The sequence below is a fragment of the Chionomys nivalis genome, chromosome 5 (genome assembly GCF_950005125.1).
Source record: "Chionomys nivalis chromosome 5, mChiNiv1.1, whole genome shotgun sequence".
Classification (NCBI taxonomy): Eukaryota; Metazoa; Chordata; class Mammalia; order Rodentia; family Cricetidae; genus Chionomys; species Chionomys nivalis.
This window is the reverse complement of record NC_080090.1, coordinates 84,705,372-84,724,086: the sequence shown is the minus strand read 5'-3', so window position 1 is coordinate 84,724,086 and position 18,715 is coordinate 84,705,372. Positions and strand designations below refer to the sequence as shown.

Here is an 18,715-nt window from a genome sequence, read left to right as displayed (position 1 = left end):
TCTTTAAAGAAAGGCAAGGAAATGTAATTCCTATAGGGTTTGGGAGACGCTAAATTTGTATTCTTTTTTTGACCCTTTGAGCAAGAATATATAGAGACAACGTATATAACATACATGTGTATATGTATGTACATATATAGCATATTTGTATATACATCTATATATGTACATTTCTGTATATACATCTATAACATATGTATATGTATATGTTCCAATTGTCCTCCTGGTGGTCTAGTGCTTACCAAAAGGCAATCCTTGAGACTCTTCAGATCCTGTAATTAACAAAACACGAACAATGCCAGAAAAAGCAACTCAGTCAATGCTGAGAAGGCTGAAGCTATGGCAACCATGAAAAACCACTTTACCAAGTGTTGGCAATGTGTTAAGAAAACAGCAGAGGCAGTAACTTCAAAGGCAGAATATAGTATCTATGATCATACTATGGAGTTTGGCACAAGAACTCAGAAGTTGAGCCAGACAACAATTATTAAGCCACATTTATTTCACCCCTGAAGTAAACCTAAATTGTAGACACACACCCACAAGGACAACATCCCCTGTCCAGGGCATCGTTTTTTTCAAGGACTCCAGACTGTGCTTCTTTTTCGGCTTTAAAGAGACAACTTTTGATTGCAGAGATCTGTAAAGGGCTCATTGCCCTTGGGTTTCTGTTTGCTTTTGTTAAGTACCCAAATTCTGGTTGTCTTTTTTACTGACCCAGGCTTACTTTCTGTTCAACCAACGTTAATATTCCCGAACCTCAGTGTGGGGTAAGGCTAGCTGTCAGAAGCAGTATTAAACAGATGCTTCTTAAAAAAGTTCTTTAACTAGCATGGTTGGGAGAGTGATAAAAACAACACACTAACTTAGCAGTTTAGCTCACAGTAGTTTTACCCCACAATAATTTTATGTTTAAAGAATATTGTCTTCCCAACATTCCAGGAAGCTATCGTAAAAGGATTAAATTCAAGGTCAGCCTGGGCTACACAGCAAGACCCTGTCTCAAGAAGTCTCCTTTTTGTGGGGCAGGGAGGCTGGACTGCTGTGCAAGGGGTTGAACTCAGAATTTTGAGTGTAAGAATATTGTCTTACTACCTACCTCCTGCCACATCAAGGTGGAAAAAGGAAACAAGGTTCTCTTCTTAGCAAAAGAATAAACAAAAACCCACCCATGATCCTTTTCTCAGAGCATACCAGTGACAGCAAGAGAATGACCAAAGGAGGAGGCCAATGTTTCCATACAGACGGAAGATCAGACTCCTGAAAGCACACAGGGTGATTTTAAAACAAAAACAAAGGTTGCAAAGTACAGGACAGGGCAGAGAAAAGCCACTAATTGCTTCTAGTTTAAGGCTGGTTTCAACATGCAATGCTTTTTTTTGAAAATGACCTTTAGCATAATAAAGGCTTTCTAATAGTTTAATGCAAACACCACAATTCTTCCTAAACTGTGTTTTACCTTTCAGCTAATGCATGTCTATCTGAAAGAGTCAAACTAACTCATTCTTTACTTTTTTATTTATCACATTCTGCCCACTCCCTTTTAACACTATGTACCACAAGAAAAATGGTTGGCCTTTGGAGTTGTGGCATAGCAAAAAAGACATGAGTCAGAATCCTCACTCTGCAGGGATAAGCAGTTCTGGCCTTGGGTAAGTCAATGATTCAGCTTCTCCACCATAACATGGGAAGGATTACCTTGCAAGACACAAGGATTAGAGACACAATATATAAAGTTCTTAGGACAGTACCAGGGGCACATAATCATTACCATCACTATCAGTCTCATGCAATAAAGCAAAAACCCAAAATACAAAATCAGCAAAACAATCAATATTCATGTAATAAATATCCAAAAAACATTTTTTTTAAAGATGCACAAGTCAGTCTTGTAAGATTCTGACAACCCTGTCGCCTGCTTTATTTCTGGAGAAGGGAAAGGGAAAAGAAAAAATATTCACTTGAATTTGAGGAACAGCAACAATGCAGCAACCATTTTAAACCTCTGGGTTCCTGCAATCCACAAGGGAAAATTTCCTTGCTTGAAAAGTTAAGTGTCTAATTTTTCCCTGGCGCAAGCTCATCCATTTTTGTTGAGATGAAATAAAGAACAAGCTCAACAGCACCAACTGGGGTTTAACACAGAAAATGAGGCCGGGTTTCTCCTTTCAAATATGCAAATTTTACATGAAAATGTTTATAAATCATAGGTGTTTTTCCTCTTGATTCAACCTTTCCACCTCCTGTAATAGGAGCCCCAGGAACCCAACAGCATGTGCATCACTAATCAGATATACAATCCCACAGAATCTGATTACAGAATGGGACTAGACTGGGAGCTGTCCCAAGGGACGGGAAGCAGTAACTATGCTCTCAGGGAGAATGGATACTGTGGGTGCCACCAGTCAAAGAGCCGGACACTGTGCACTGGGTCCAGGACGACTTGCACACCCTGTTCACTGCGCAGATTCTGACCACCACGAACAGGAGAATCTTGGAACACCAATCTCACTCGATGATGCCGCATGTCTGTACTCACATTAATAGTAAACTACGAGAGAAAGGCACAGTCAGCATCTAATTGAAATTAAAATATGGTTAGTATTTAAATAACCCTTGGTTTCTTTTGGGCTCTCCTTGATTTGGTCTACACATAATACACCCTTGTTCAGTCTCAAGGTTCATCTCTTTTATGATATCAATACATTTGTAATGATATAAAAGGTTCAGGGTGATTTTTATGAGGGTTTTTATTCTTTGTGTTAAAGGGCCTTACAGATAAAAAACTTAAGATATATGCACACGTTCTACCACAAAGCCACTTAATGTGCTATACATATAGGATAAAGATGGCATTCTGGTAAGATACTGATGAAAAAGTCAAGCGTGAAACCTAATACATGAAACCTCAGCCTGACCTCATTTTTTTGGAAAATAAATCAAAAAACCTCCAAGTAGTTATATGCAAGTTTATACAGAACTAGTGCAGCATATACAGAATACGAGCTACCAGTGAGGTCATTAATGTGGCTTACCATGAAAGGAGGGAAAGTGCTACAAGAGGATGCACACTTGAACATGTAAACAGACACACTTTAGAAACATCCCAGAAGTCAGCTGTAGTTAGAGGACAGTGGCAGTTCAAGTCACATCTACTTTCCAATAAATTCATGTATTACTTAAATTCTTCATGATATATAATACCTATCATTTAAAAATTAAGCTTTTTCATCATAGAGAAGAACTCCATACATCTCTGATGATAAGTCACATAGAAGACAAACGGCAAATAAAATGAACTTTCTGGCCGCATTTTTAAAACACGCAAAGTATAAGCTACAGGAACATCTATTATTTACTCCTCTAAGTCTGGCCACGTTCTAAAGAATCAGAGCATCACAAGGACAAAGTTAGTTCTCTATTTTAGTATTCTATTAAGAAAGCACATGAACGCCCAAGGTCCTGACAGTGCTCGTATGTGTTTCTCAATGCTCCCTTCAAGATATCATTTCTCAACCATTATAATCACTGCACATACAGGAAGATGGGAAATCCTTCCCTCTCTTACAGAAGAGACAGGCAAAACATCCTCAGATATAATTAGCTTCACCCCATATCTGTCTTTGTAATATGCAAATCTGATTTCAGACTTTGTTTTATTTTTATCTGGGAAGTGTTTGGGTTATGTTTTTTCTTTTGTGAGTTTTACTTTGGTTTCGGTATGTGTACAGTCACTTGATGTGGGAGAATACCTGTGTATTATTCTGGTTTTAATTTCTGGCTTTATTATTCTTCAGAGATTTCTTCCCAATAGTTAAATCTACAAATCCTTTTACAAACTACAGATACAATGCAAATCTATAAAAGAGCTGAATCCCCACTTACCAAGGTAAATATCATTCCCATGACAATAGGAACAAAGATGAAATTGAGGGTGGTAACCTGTAGCAGGCAGCAGTCCTGGTCAGGGTTGGTATGAACATCCTCATATTGAATGGGTGGCTGCAGTCGTTCCGTACACTTGCTCTTTAATCTAGGGGACTAAGGCAGCTTAAGTATTAATCTAGTGGCTTAGAGGAAATACGTATACTCTTTAAGATGCTACAGAGTAAAATCCAACAAGTAAACTAAAGTTAGTGAGATAAAATTTTCTGTCACTTCCTTATTATACATACTAGTTTCTATGCAGAGATCAAAGACAATATACCTATTAAGAAAAGGGAAAGGGGCTGGTGAGATGGCTCAGAGGTTAAGAGCACTAGCTGCTCTTCCAGAGGTCCTACATACAATTCCCAGCAATGACATGGTGGCTCACAACCATCTACAATGCATCCTTCTGGCCTGCAGTGCAGGCATACATGCAGGAAGAACACTGCATACATAATAAATAAATCTTTTAAAGAAAAAAAAAAGGATAAGAGCATGTTTAGATTAGTGAATATAGCAATGAGTTTATGTTTCATTTAGACAGTACTTCCGCCATCTACAGTAAGTGGCTCTGCAGCCACTTGCCATTGTTTGAAAGACTGCAAAATTCCATGTAATTTGTCAGACTTCAAAGAATATCTGCTGCAGAGAAGGGACAGATGCAGAATCAACCTCCAAATTCCAGGAACCACAAAACAGGATTCATCAGTCTCGGGACTAAAGGAACTCTTAGCATTCAATTTCCTGCAGTAATTCTGATCTCCTGTCCCATTTCTCTGCTGCTAGGGCTTACCCTGAGTGGAAAAAGGCATCTAATTGATATTACAGACTGCAAGTTTCTTATAAACACTTTCATGAAAGTCAAATTTCTTCATGAGAACCATGTTTTTAAAAATAAATTAACAGAAAAATATGATGCCTGACTTTAGTTAGAAACTTTGTGGGACAAGCAAGATGGCTCAGCAGTGAAAGTGCTGCCTTGCCTATCATCAAGAGAAGGTGAGTAGCCGGACAGTGGTGGCATATGCCTTCACTCGGAGGCAGGAGCAGGCAGATCTCTGAGAGTTCAATGCCAGCCTGGTGTACAGAGCAAGTTCCAGGAAAGCCAGGGCTACACAGAGAAACCCTGTCTCAGGGGGAGAAAGAAAACAAAAACAAATCAAGAGAGGTCATGAATTTGAAGGACAGCAAGGGCTGAGGTTACACGGGAAGGTTTATAGGGAGAAAAGGAAAGGGAGATGATGGAATTATATATAGAATTTTTGCTTTGTTTTATTCTGTTTGTTTTCAAGACAGGGTTTGTCTGTGTAGCCCTAGCTGTCCTGAAACTCCTCTGTACACCAGGCTGGCCTTGAATTGAACTCACGGAGATCCACCTGCCTCTGCCTCCCAAGTACTAGGATTTAAGGTGTGCACCACCATCTCTCAGTAGAGAAACCCTGTCTTGAAAACCAAAAGAGAAAAAGAGAGAGAGAGATGATAAGTAACTATACACATCTCATCAGTGAGTTAAGTAGAGACAAGTTTGACAGGAAAAAAAAAAAACAGATTTTCACTGTGACCCAGATCACAGGCAGAGTCAAGCAATAGTAGACAGAATGAATAAGGATATTTGAACAAAACTTTTGGCAATGTGTTTCCAAATTACCTCAGATGCAAAACAATGTATATGATTATTGTTCAAATTTAAAAAGCATTTTAATTCATGTGTGTTTGTCTCGACGCATGTGGGTGAACATGTGCAAAAGTGTATGGAGGTCGGAAGACGATTCATGAAGTCAGCTCTCTCCTTTCATCATGTAGGTCCTAGGAATGAACCGGTCATCAGGCTTGGTGACTAGTGCCTTTTTACCTGCTGACCCATCTCTCTAGCCCGGATATCTTAAGCATTTAACCAAAAGGGTCTGTAAATAATTTCAGTACATTACTAAAATGTCCCCCTTTTCCTAACTTTTAAATATGTATACACATAAAAAGCTCAAACACTGAGTATTTTGCCATGATTTACCTTCTTTCCTTCCTCTCATTTTGTTTTGGGTTTTTTGTTTGTTTGTTTTATAAATTATAATTAATTACACATGTCTTTAATCCCAGAACTTGGGAGGCTTGGTCATCAGGGAAGGTCATCAGCACTATTTGGGAGGGATTAGGACGTGTGCTTTTACTGGAGTAGATATGGCGCTGTTGGAGAAAGTGTGTCACTGGGTGTGGTAGTTTGAATACAACTGGCCCCCATAATCTCACAGAGTAGCATTACTAGGAGGTGTGGCTTTGTTACAGTGAGTATGGCCTTGTTGGAGGAAGTGTGTAACTGTGGGGGTGGGCTTTGAGGTTTCCTATGCTCAAGATACTGCCGGGGGAATCAGTCAACTTCCTGTTGCCTACAAGATGTAGTACTCTCAGCTTAGTACCATATCCGCCTACACACTGCCATGCTCCCTGTCATATTAATGGACTGAACCTCTGAAACTGTAAGCAAGCCACCCCAATTAAATGTTTTCTTTATAAGAGTTGCTGTGGTCATGCTCATCACAGCAATAAAAACCCTAACTAAGGCCCTGGGGGGTGGGCTTTGAGGTTTCAAAAGCCCAAGCCAAGCTTAGTGTCTCTCTCCCTGCTGAGATCCAGATGTAGAACTCTCACGTTACTTCTCCAGAATTATGTCTGCCTGCATGCTAGCATGCTTTCCACCATAATGATAATGGACTAAACTTCTGATCTACAAGCCAGCCCCAAGTAAACACTTTCGTTTATAAGAACTGCCATGTCATGGTGTCTCTTCACAGCAATAGAACAGTGACTAAGTTATTATGCATATTTAATTTTCCTTAGCTGCCCACAAAACGTGAATGGGGGTGGGATGTGTGAGGGTAGATGTGTGTGTAAGTGCATGTGGAAGCCAGTGTGATGTGGGAGTGTCATATATCAATCTGTTGATTTCATTGGTTAAGTAATAAAGAAACTGCTTGGCCCTCATAGGTTAAAACATAGGTGGGTGGAGGAAAGAGAATAGAATGCTGGGAGGAAGAGGAAGTGAGCTCAGATGCAGGGCAGCTCCTCTGAGAGACAGACGCCATGCTCTCCTCTCCAGAGCAGACACGTGAAGCTCCGACCCAGGATGGACGTAGGCTAGAATCTTCCCGGTAAGCACACCTTGGGGTGCTACACTCATGAATAGAAATGGGCCAAGCAGTGTTTAAAAGAATACAATGCGTGTGTTGTTATGTCGGGTATAAAGCTAACCATGCGGGAGCCGGGCTGTGGGAAGAGGCCCACAGCTCCCTACTACACCAGTGAGCTCTAGCACTCTGTCCATTTCTATCTGCCCAGCACTGGGTTTACAAAAGCATATGGCCACATCAGTTTTTATATGGGCTTGGGTAGCCAAATTCAGATCCTCATGCTTGTGACAGGTATTTTATCTCCTGAGCCAAAACTACATATACACAGACACCAAACACACATACACACAGAGACACCAGACACACATATACACAGAGACACCAGACATACATATTCAGACACCAGACACACGCATACACACCAGACACACATATACAGATACCAGACACACACACACAGACACCAAACACACAGAGACATACATACACAACAGACATACATATAGACACCAGACACACATATATACAGACACCAGACATATATATACAGAGACACCAGACATATATATACAGACACCAGACACACACACAGACACCAGACACACATATACAGACACCAGACACACATATACAGACACCAGACACACACACATACACACCAGACACACACACAGACACCAGACATATATATATATATATATACAGACACCAAACACACATACACACAGAGACACCAGACATACATATACAGACACCAGAAACACATAGACACCAGACACACACATACAGACACCAGACACACACACAGACATACCAGACACACACATACACAGACACCAGGCATATATATAAAAAGACACCAGACACACATACACACAGAGACACCAGACACACATATACAGACACCAGACACACATACACACAGAGATACCACACATACACAGACACCAGACATATATATACACAGAGACATCAGACACACGTATACAGACACCAGACACACATACACACAGATACCAGATACACATACACAGACACCAGACATATATATACACAGAGACACCAGACACACACACACACATACACACACAGACACAAGACATGTATATACACAGACACCAGACACACACATACACAAACACCAGACATATATATATACACAGACACCAGACACACATATACAGACACCAGTCACACACACACATACACAGCAGACACGCACACAGACACCAGACATATATATATACAGACACCAGACACACATATACACAGAGACACCAGACACACATATACAGACACCAGACACATATATACAGACATCACACACATACACACCAGACACACATATATAGACATCAGATACACACACATACACACCAGACATATATATACACAGACACCAGACACACATATACAGACACCAGACACACACACATACACAGACACCAGACATATATATATATATACACATATATACATAGACACCAGACACACACAGACACAGACACACACACACACCTTTTATAGCTCTGTTCTCTAATCTGGAAATCTGTCGAGGCTTATCTTGGATAAAAACCTAAAGTTGCTCATTTTTTTTCCCTCCAATATAAAATAGTTCCTGCCAGGCACAGTGGCAAACACTTTAATCCCTGCATTCAGGAATAGAGGCAGGTGGATCTCTGTGATTTGAAAACAACCTTATCTACAAAGTGAGTTCCAGGACAGTCAAGGTTACACAGAAAAACCCTGTCTCAAAAAAAAAAAAAAAAAAAAAAAGGAAATAAATAACTCCCTCCAAAATTTATTTTTATTTTGAAATTTAACCTACTGTCACATAAGAGATGGAGCCTTTAGAAGGCGATAATATCATAAACATAAGGACTCCTCTTTCGTGAATGGGATGAAGACTCTTATTAAAATAGGGGCTTTAAACCAGGTGGTGGTGGCACATGTCTTTAATCCCAGCACTTAGGAGGCAGATGCAGGCAGATTTCTGTGAGTTTGAGGTCAGTCTGATCTACAGAGTGAGTTCCAGGACAGTCAGAGCCACACAGAGAAACCTTTTCTCAAAAGGGTGGGGGTAGGGGACTTTAAAAGGGATTCAGCCCCTTTTAGCTCTCCACCACAGCTATGCGAGAATATACAGGGTTCAGTAAGGCACCATCCTGAAAACAGAAGGACCAGAGCCTCATCACAGAACATGCAAGTACCTTGATCTTGAATTTCCTGGCCCCCAGAACCATGAGAAAACTAATTTCTGTTCTTTATAAATAACCCTATCTCTAGTACTTTGTTAGGGCATCACAAAAGGACTAAGACATAGGGAAACTCATTAAATAAGATATCTGAAGGATGTAGAGATGCCTCAGCATTTAAGAGCCCTTGCTATTCTTGAAGAGGACTCAGGTTTGGTTCCCAGCTCCCACATAGTGGCTAACTGTCCATAACTCCAATTCCAGGGAATTTAATACCTTCTTCCGGCCAACACAAGTACAAGGCATACACATGGTGCACACAGATACATGCACGCAAACACTCAACAGACAAGGCAGATATGGTGCACGCCTTTAATCCAAGCACTTGAGAGACAGATACAGGCAGATTCCTGTTAGTTTGAGGCCAGTCTGATATACACGGCCAAATTTCAGGATAGTTTTAAGGTGGGTGTAGATAGTGGTTTGAACATTTGAGTGCGGTCCCCTAAAAGGCCAGAAGAAGGTACTAGATGCTCTAGAATTTGGGTCCTTTATAAATGCAGTACTCTCTCTTACCCTCCAAGCCATCCAGCTCTCCAAATAAACAATCTTAAAAAAATAAAATTAAATTTATAAAAATATAGAGACAAAAAGGACACATACCTGTTTTTTGAACTTGAAGTTGAACTCCCACATTGGTTCTTGTCTGTTCCCAACAATCTTTCTGAACCAGAAAAGTAAGCACTGTAAGAAGAGCAAAAATAAACTATGGGAATAACATTAAAATGCATTATTAAGTAACAAAATTAATAAGCAAAAAAATCTTTGACAGCTCTAAAGCCAACTACAGTTGCGATGCAGAGGGTTTACTTTGGTACCCACAGACCCACACTTGCCACTGGTACACCATGAAGACAGTCACAATGCTATTCAGGAAGAAGAGGGACCAATACAAGTCAACCTCAGAAGCTTACTAAGATCAACCCCTATGTTCTCATCTTTAAAGACAAAAATATGTAACTACAGTGTGGGGCATTTTCTCTGATTCAGCAGCCACTGCTCTAATTAAAATATAAAGGCAGCCAAGTAGCCACCAGGCAAGATGGTTAACAAGGCCACAAAGCAGGCAAGGAGGGCTAGCCCTATAACAGGAACAAGCCACTCAGGACCTTCTGGGAACAGACAGCTGTTATGGAAACCAATGAGCTAAGCTGAATTCAGTCCAAAGCAAGCCCCTCAGTGAAGTCAGACTATAGCTAGGGTTAAGCACAAGAAGTGAAGTACCTCCCAGGGGACAAGGGGTGGGTCGTCCGCCGTGCCAGCTGTCCTGCCTTCAGACATGCCCTGTACGTCCTGTTGCTCCATCAAAAATAATGAGCTTGGCTTTTAGGGGAAAACACTTCTGCTGCCATCACAACGGCTCCAGTGTCCCACACAAGCTATGCTACTGAAAAGAGAGAAAGGGGATCAAATACAAAAAGCTGGTGTCCGGAAAATGGGACAACTTCCTTTAGGCATGGTGGCAACTGAGTGCCATGCAATTACAGGCATGTAAGTGGTGAGGCCATACACCAGGCATCTGCCACTCTACAGGACCCATGTCCTCTTCAGAGGATCTTTAATAATATAAAAAGAGGCTGCCAGGTAGCCTGTGCTCACTACCTGGATTAAGAGCTTATTTTTCAATCCACTTTGGCTTCATAATCTACTTTTTAAAAAAAAAGACACAGTAACAAGAATATAAAGCTATGGATATTTTAGAATTTAAGCAGTAGCCCTTGCATTGTGCACTGGAGCCGCTAAGATGTGTCAAGCATGAGGAGTTTGCCCAATCAATGCTTCCCTGTGCCACACCTGGCATGGTTAACTCTGTAATGATTACCACCTTCCTTGGTAATCAGATAGGGAGGAAGACACTGTAAATGTGAGATGGGACACTGTCCACTCACATTACAGTAGAAGCCGTTTCAGGGTAACACTGTACCCATGCAGCACACTACTCCTGCCCTAAATCCATCAGCTAGCATTATAACTAAAGAGTTAGGTCAAAGGGCCTGAAAACCTCCATTGGTAAGTGTTGCAGGGGGGAATCTTGGTTACCCTGAAATCAATAAAACGCTTTAATTCCTGGAATTAGTACATGCTTAGAGCTCAACTAGGAGAGGAGAATTATACGATGTCTATGAGCATAAAGGCAAAGTACAAGAGAACAGGAAGTGCTATGCGATGGACTAGAGTGGGCAGAACGGAGTCGGGATAATTACCAATAAATTAAAAAGATAAGAAAATTATACAATATCAGCTGGCTAAGACATCAACTGGCCTAAATAACCATTAAGACTACACTCATCTAGCTTGGTAAAGGGAGGAGAAAATGGGCCAAGAACTAATAGACCTGCTTATTATTCAGAAAACCAGAAACTTGAATACAGTGTATGAATATAAACTATGCAGAGAATCCTAAGATAAAAGCAGACTGAAACAGAAGATTTTGGAATCCTAAGAACTACGAATTGGAGTACCTTATAGTCTCTGAAACATATTACCACAGAGCCTGGCAAGCACCCAGCATGGGGCTTACCAGGTAAAGATGTCTATACCAGAATCCTTAAAGGAAGTCAAGAATGAAGTGGAATCTCAGATGCCAAGGTTATATTAAAAACAGAAAATCAGTCGAGTCCCTCGTGCTATCTGTGTCACTCTGGGAAAACTGTAGTAGCCACCGACCACTCAAGTTCTACTCTTCCTAGCCAACTATCAAAACTCACCTATCTACTGGTCAAATGTGCTGTGCATAAAAATAAGCTAAAGAGACTAAGAAATACTCTAAAAGCACAAGGAAGCTCTAAAGATACCATAAACCAGCCCAGGACACAGAAATGTGTTGGGAGAAATGAAACTTCTGAACCCCCCCCCCAAGTTTACATTAACCCCCTAATGGGTTAGGGGCAACAGCCCTCCCCATCAGGAAGCTACAAACAAGCCATAGAACAGGACCACCACACAAGAGTCCATTAGCCAAACCCCAACAGCAATTTTCACTTACTTTGGAATTCTTCAGTGTGCTGGGAGTGCTTTCCGGAATGGCTGGATTCTTGGAGATTCGAGCAGCAAATGGTTCATACATATGATACAGAGATCGGATCACACATGCCCGGAGACAGCGTAGCTTCTCCATGGACTCTGGGCGCAGCCGCAAGGGCAGAGAAGCATCCAGCGAGTAGTGCCTGAAACATGACACATGACTCCTACCAATATGTAACCTGTCTCTCCTGCTCAGTCCCCCGGGACGCTGGTTTCCATGGGAACTCTGTTCTACTCCATTGCTAGGTACTAGCTTGCCGAGTTCTCACAAATACCATCATCATCACCAACCATTTCCTTAAATTATTGACGACTTTTGTTTCTTCATCTTGTGACCCTGTAGTTCTCCACCTTTTGTGGTTAAATTTGGACTATTTCAAGCTCTTCAAAATTACAAGCCTCTGAACTGAAGACAGTGTAATATACTTTAGTTGCTCAAAGAGAGCTTGTCCTGGAGAAGCGCCACTGGGCTCCCTGTCAGACATCTCAGCAAGTTCTCTATTCCCTGATAACTTAGCACCCATCCCTGCCACAGCTAAACAGTTCAGAAAGGTCCCTAAGCTCTGTAGCCCACATTAAAATCCAGCACTTTCACTGACCATGTAATAAGATAAACCCCTGAGGGAAAACCTAAGTTCTTTCTGGGCCTAAAGTAATACTGCTTGCAAAAAATAACAGACAGTAGCCAGGGTATGGTGGCAGCCACTGGAAAGACAAACACTTGCATGAATCAGTAACATAAGACTTAGAAATCAAGAAGTCCAAAGCTAGGGTCATGCCAAGGCATAGGGTAAAGAAAGTGAAAAGAGCCCATCATCTTGGGCACAGCTCCAAATCACAAATAGCAATGAAATCAGCTACAGAGAACTGGCAGTCTGTTGGTCGCACCTTCGGTACAACCTGGTCCAAAAGGCAGCAGTGCAAGTGACAGTCCAAGCATTCTTACAAATCAGGGAAAAGTTCACAATGTCCTCAGGACGGATATAGGAAGCCAGCAACAGCCAAATATCCATAGGATACTCTTCTCCAGCCCCATCCAGGTCTTCTGAAACAGAAAAAAGAACAATATTCTGTGTTCTACTATTACACATATACCTAAAGACATTCATTCCAATTCTCTCATAGCTTGTACATTTAAGAAAAGGGTTTTAGCCAGGCAGTGGTGGCGCACGCCTTTAATCCCAGCACTTGGGAGGCAGAGGCAGGCGGATCTCTGTGAGTTCGAGGCCAGCCTGGTCTACAAGAGCTAGTTCCAGGACAGGTTCCCAAGCCACAGAGAAACCCTGTCTCAAAAAACTAAAAAAAAATAAAAAAGAAAGAAAGAAGAGAAGAGAAGAGAAGAGAAGAGAAGAGAAGAGAAGAGAAGAGAAGAGAAGAGAAAAGAAAAGAAAAGAAAAGAAAAGAAACAGATACTGGAGCTGAAGACAGCTGAAGAGCTAGCTCACAGACGAAGAGCACTTATTGCTCATCTCAGGGTTTCCATTGCTGTGGTAAACACCATGACCAAAGCATCATGAAGAGAACTGGCTCATTTCTTCCTACAGCTCTCAGGCCATAGCTTGAGGAAGGAAGTCAGGGCAGGAAGAGAAAGAGAAGCCATGAAGAAGTGCTGTTCAGTGGTTTGCTTCTCAGGGCTTGCTGAGCCTGGCTTTCTTTTAATCGCATTTTAATTATTTATGCCACAGACTGTGTGTATGTGTGAGGGCACAAATGTCACAGCATATGTGTTCAGATCAGAGACAACTTGCGGGTGTCACTTCTCTCCTTCCTGATGTGGGTCCCAGGGACTAAACTCAGATAGCATGGGACAAGTACCTTTCCCAGCTGAACATTTCATCAGTCAGGACCATCCGACAGGTGGCACCACGCACAGTGGGTCAGGCCTTCCCATGTTAATCATCAATCAAGAAAACACAGCACAGGCTTGCCCACAGGGCAATCAGGTAGGGACATTTTCTCAACTGGGGTTCTCTGTTGCCAAATAACTCTACCTTGTGTCAGGCTGACAAAAACAAACCAACAAAAGCTCAATCAGGACACTGCTCTTTCAGGGGACCAGTATATCACATCAAGCAACTGACAAATGCCTGAAATCCCAGCTCCAAGGAACCTGACACCCATTCTGGCCTCCATGGGCCAGAATGCAGACATAGATGTACACACATACATCCTTTTTCTTTTTCTTTTTTTTTTTTTTTTAATGAAGGGGCTGGAGAGATAGCTCAGCAGTGAAGAACACTTGCTGCTCTTCCCATTTGGTTCCCAGTGTCCAACAGGCCACTCACGACTACCTATAAATTTAGAGACAGGGAATCTAACTCCTTATTCTTGTCTCTGCAGGCATACATACAAAACAAATATTCACTAAAATACATACATGTAAATAAAAATAAAGATACTAGTTCATATCCATTATAATTTCACAAGTAAAATAGTTAAGTGTTGGCAAGAATGTGGAGCTAATACAATGTTGGCATGCTATTACTAGGGATACCAACACAGCATGCATGACTACTTACTACGATTTAGAAATGAAAGTATTTACCACCCAAAACTTCTCCTAAAGTTGCTTTATAATGCAAAACAGTCAAACATAAGGCAGTAAAAATAAACCATTAGGCCTGGCAGTGGTAGCGCACACCTTTAACCCCAGCACTTGGGAAGCAGAGATAAGCAGAACTCTGTGAGTTGGAAGCCAGTCTGCTCTACAAAGCGAGTTCCAGGACAGCCAGGACTGTTTCATAGAGAAACCCTGTCTCGAATAACCAAATAAAAAAAAGAAAAAAAAAAACTGTTGGTACATATTCCATGTAGATGAACCTTAAACAAATTAAGCCATGTGAAAGAAATCAGACCTAAAGGAAGATGTTATCATTCCATGTGTATGGGATGTCCACAGCAGGTAATCTACAGAGAATGAAATTAGACAGGGGCAGGGAGCACTGACGCTAAAGCCTTGACAATTCTTTCTAGAGTGATGGGAATGTTCTATACTTAGCTCAAAGACAGCAGAACAATTGAGAAAATAGTAAAACTACTCAATTATATACTTCAAATACATGATACATATACACATAGACAAACACTCATATTAAGTATCTAAAAAAAACCCTTTAAAGCATAAGTTGGAAAATTTCTGAAGAATGTACACATATACACACATATGTATACATATATAATGAAATATGTGTATATATATATATATATATATATATATATATGCGTGTGTGTGTGTTTCCCTAGAAGAATTAAGAAAGAGTAAAGTATTATAAACGTTGCTATCAATTTTAAAATCCTGGAAAAGAGGGCTATCACTGACAATAACTGGTACAATACCGCTATCACTTCTTAGAGCTCCCCTTACATTGAAAAAAAGACAGCATCAGACACCACAGACAGAACTCAGAATCCTCGGGAAAGAAAGCCCATACCTTTGTGTCTCTTGCTTTTCTTTTTTCTGGAGACTGATCTTTCATGAGTGCTTTCCCCATGAGCGTCCATCTCATCACTGCTGTCCATGATGTCACACGGCTCACCCACCCCGGAAAGAGCCTCCTCTGCAGGAACCTGGGAGGCTTCCAAGCCACAAAGAGATTTTACTAGGAGAAAGCAAGGAAAGAATTAAATGCACTGGTCCCATTCAAAAACACTCAGCTAATGCATCAGCAACCATGGAGGAGGGAGGCAATGAGGAAGGGTGCTGAGGACTTTTAACAAAAGCTGAAGCAAAATTATAGCATTTTAATAATAAAAAAATGGAAAGCAATCGGCAAACTGTCTCTAAAGTTGCAGAAACAGACTCCTTCAAAGTGCCAACTTGGGGGGGGAGGTGCAAAATTCACACACTGAGAGCCCTGCAGACAAAAGGTCAAGTCTATTCTCATGCACCACAACTCTGAGGAGCAATGGCTTAAGAGAAACGGGATCCAATTCAGGCCTGCCCCTGCACTGGAGATTTGTTTTATGTCACAGAAATCCAACTGCAAAAATCTTGAAAGCTAGACGAACATGGCAAAAAGAAAATAATATGCCAAAGTAATGAATGTCAACTGCATGCATGGTAAAATATACATAAATTACAAAAACTGGTAAAGAAGAATGAGTACACAATGTTGTGTGGAATTTTGTTGTTTTTGGGTTGTTTTTTTGAGACCGGATCTCACTATGTAGACTGCTGTGTAAACCAGGCTAGCCTTGAACTCACAGAGATTCACCTGTCTCTGTCTCCTCAATGCTGAGATTAAAGGAAAGCCTACCCTACCTGGTCACAAAGTTGTCTTTTAGTTCAAAGAGGAAATAAAATATCTCAGCTCTAGAACCTGCCTATCAGGGCTACACACACCCATTTCACCCTCAACACGAGAAAGTAAACAGTGAAAAGAGCAAACACGTTCATGGCCAGATGCCCAAAGGGCTGCAGGAAAAACACCGGGGCAAAATTCAAGGAAAATAGAACACCTGATGTTGTCTTAAGGGCGTGGGACCAAAAAGATCCGCGAAAACCTACCTTCCTGCTGAACAGCGTTGGCCACGGCTTTCTTGACCCGTCCAGACCTCACCACCGCCGGATCCGAGTTGGCATAATCCGCCACGGTCACTGAAACAGAGCACAGCGTCAAGGCCACCTCAGACTTCGGGCAAAGTCTCCCCAGCCCCTCCCGGTGGAGTCTTCGCCCGTCCGACCCTGCTGCCCAACCCCCTCTGCCGCCCGACCCCGCCCCTCGCCCACCTCGGCCCGAGCAGGCGTCGTGGGCCCGGAACTTGAGCCGCTTTCCTCTCTTGGGCATGGCGACAGTGTCCGGATGAGGCCGGCTTAGCTGGCCGGGGCCCCGGGCCATGTCTCGGCCCCGAGAGCCGGCTCCCGGAGCCGCGGAGCACTTCCACCCGGCTCCGCGGCCATCCCGCACTGAGGTGGCAGCTATCGCGATGATAAGCGAGGGTTCTGGGCCCGGTTGGCTGCCGACGCCCATCTCGGGGAGCCAATCGCCTCCGGGCCAGGATACGTCATCGGAGGGCGCCCTCAGTTATAGCTGAGGCTGGTTCCCTAAAGGCAGCGGGCAGTTAAACTGGGTGTGTTCCTCAAAGTCTTTTTCTGGGGCGATTGGTGTGCTAGACTCGGTCCTCCTCCAACTGGCGTTAATTAGAACCATCAAATTATTCCTGCAAATGATTCTTATCTACACTTCAGGTCCACTTCGGCGTCTAGATTGCATATACATTGTTATCTTCATTCTCTCTTTCCCACTTATACCAGGTAACCTGAACGTAAATATCAAAGTGTCCGCTCTAATTTCGTTTACAAAAGCTTCGAAATTCTCCATCAAGACCTGTGGCTAACGCCTGTAATCTCACCATGTAGCAGGTGGCGGAGGAGGGAAGATTGGAAGTTCAAGGTCATCCTCAGTTCGTAGCCATCTGGGCTATATGAGATTCTGTATCAAAAATAAGTAAATAAATGTCCGAATTGTCATTCGTAAAAGGTTTTTACATCACTATCATCCAAGCAAATTCTAGGGTAGATGAAAAAAGAGTATCATATTTCCTTTACATTGAAAGTAAAGTCGTGAGTTGTGCCATCCTAATTTCCTTCCTGCTCCCAAAGTGTAGCAGTACCTGGCTCAAAAAAACAGTCCTTTTCAGGGCGGTGGTGGAGCAGGCCTTTAACCCCAACACTCGGGAAGTGGAGGCAGGTGGATCTCTGTGAGTTCAAAACCAGCCTGGTCGACAGAATGAGTTCCAGGACAGCCAGGGCTACACAGAGAAACCCTGTCTCACAAAAGCAAAACAATCCTTTTAACCCAGGCATCCAACTGGCTAGATCCGTCCAGAAAGCGTCCTCTAAGACACTTCAAAGGGACTCCATTTTAATCTAATTAAATAGTACGCTGCATAGAAGTTCATTAAGAGCAAATCACTGGCTTCTTAACAAAATTAAGAAACAAAATTAGTACAGATCCACCAGGGATCATGTATTAATGTTTGGATCAGTTAGAAATGATAATTGAAACAAAATAATTGGTTATAATTATAATATACTCTATCTAAAATTCTAAGAGAAAGCAAGGGTATGATAGACTAAAGTTGTTTCAAATAATTTTCCATGCATACATAATTCATGCCTGTAGTTGAGTTCAAAATGCAGCTGGTCAGTACTGAGCCCTCTCTTCTCACATTACCAGTTAAAAATTAATGACGCTTTCATGCGTGTAGATCTCTGCTCATGTGACACTCTTGAAGACTCACATCCGGGAGTCTGGAGGGAATCAAAGATGCAAGAGACTTTCACTGCTTTAAAACAAAATTTTAGCTGAAATGTTCCAATGTTCTCTCATTTTAATACTTTGGAATGAAAGAAATTCTAACTCCCCTCAAATTTCCTTTTTCAAA

The 18,715-nt window shown here is 41.8% G+C and overlaps 1 protein-coding gene across 2 annotated transcripts; it reads right to left on the bottom strand.

The window, feature by feature from the left end:
• Positions 1–491: 491 nt before the first annotated feature.
• Positions 492–17,256, bottom strand: Tmem183a (transmembrane protein 183A). Of its 2 annotated transcripts, none has more exons than XM_057770498.1 (8): positions 17,058–17,256; positions 16,836–16,925; positions 15,760–15,927; positions 13,217–13,373; positions 12,291–12,471; positions 9,908–9,988; positions 3,886–4,041; positions 492–2,551 (listed from the first exon to the last, which is right to left on the bottom strand). In XM_057770498.1, exons 1-8 carry the CDS (start codon positions 17,164–17,166, stop codon positions 2,366–2,368), a joined length of 1,128 nt encoding a protein of 375 aa, XP_057626481.1. In that variant the 5' UTR covers positions 17,167–17,256; the 3' UTR covers positions 492–2,365. The 2 variants fall into 2 exon arrangements, with proteins under 2 accessions (XP_057626481.1, XP_057626482.1); XM_057770499.1 differs by having other exon boundaries at positions 13,217–13,370.
• Positions 17,257–18,715: the final 1,459 nt, after the last annotated feature.

Bases quoted from the DNA above. Each gene is read 5' to 3' on its own strand.
- Tmem183a (XM_057770498.1), bottom strand. From the start codon at position 17,166: ATGGCCCGGGGCCCCGGCCAGCTAAGCCGGCCTCATCCGGACACTGTC. The intron at 9,989-12,290 runs GTAAGTGAAAAT...CTCTTCTTACAG, and splicing joins GCACACTGAAGAATTCCAAA to TGCTTACTTTTCTGGTTCAG. The intron at 2,552-3,885 runs GTAAGTGGGGAT...TTTCTCTCGTAG, and splicing joins TGGGAATGATATTTACCTTG to TTTACTATTAATGTGAGTAC.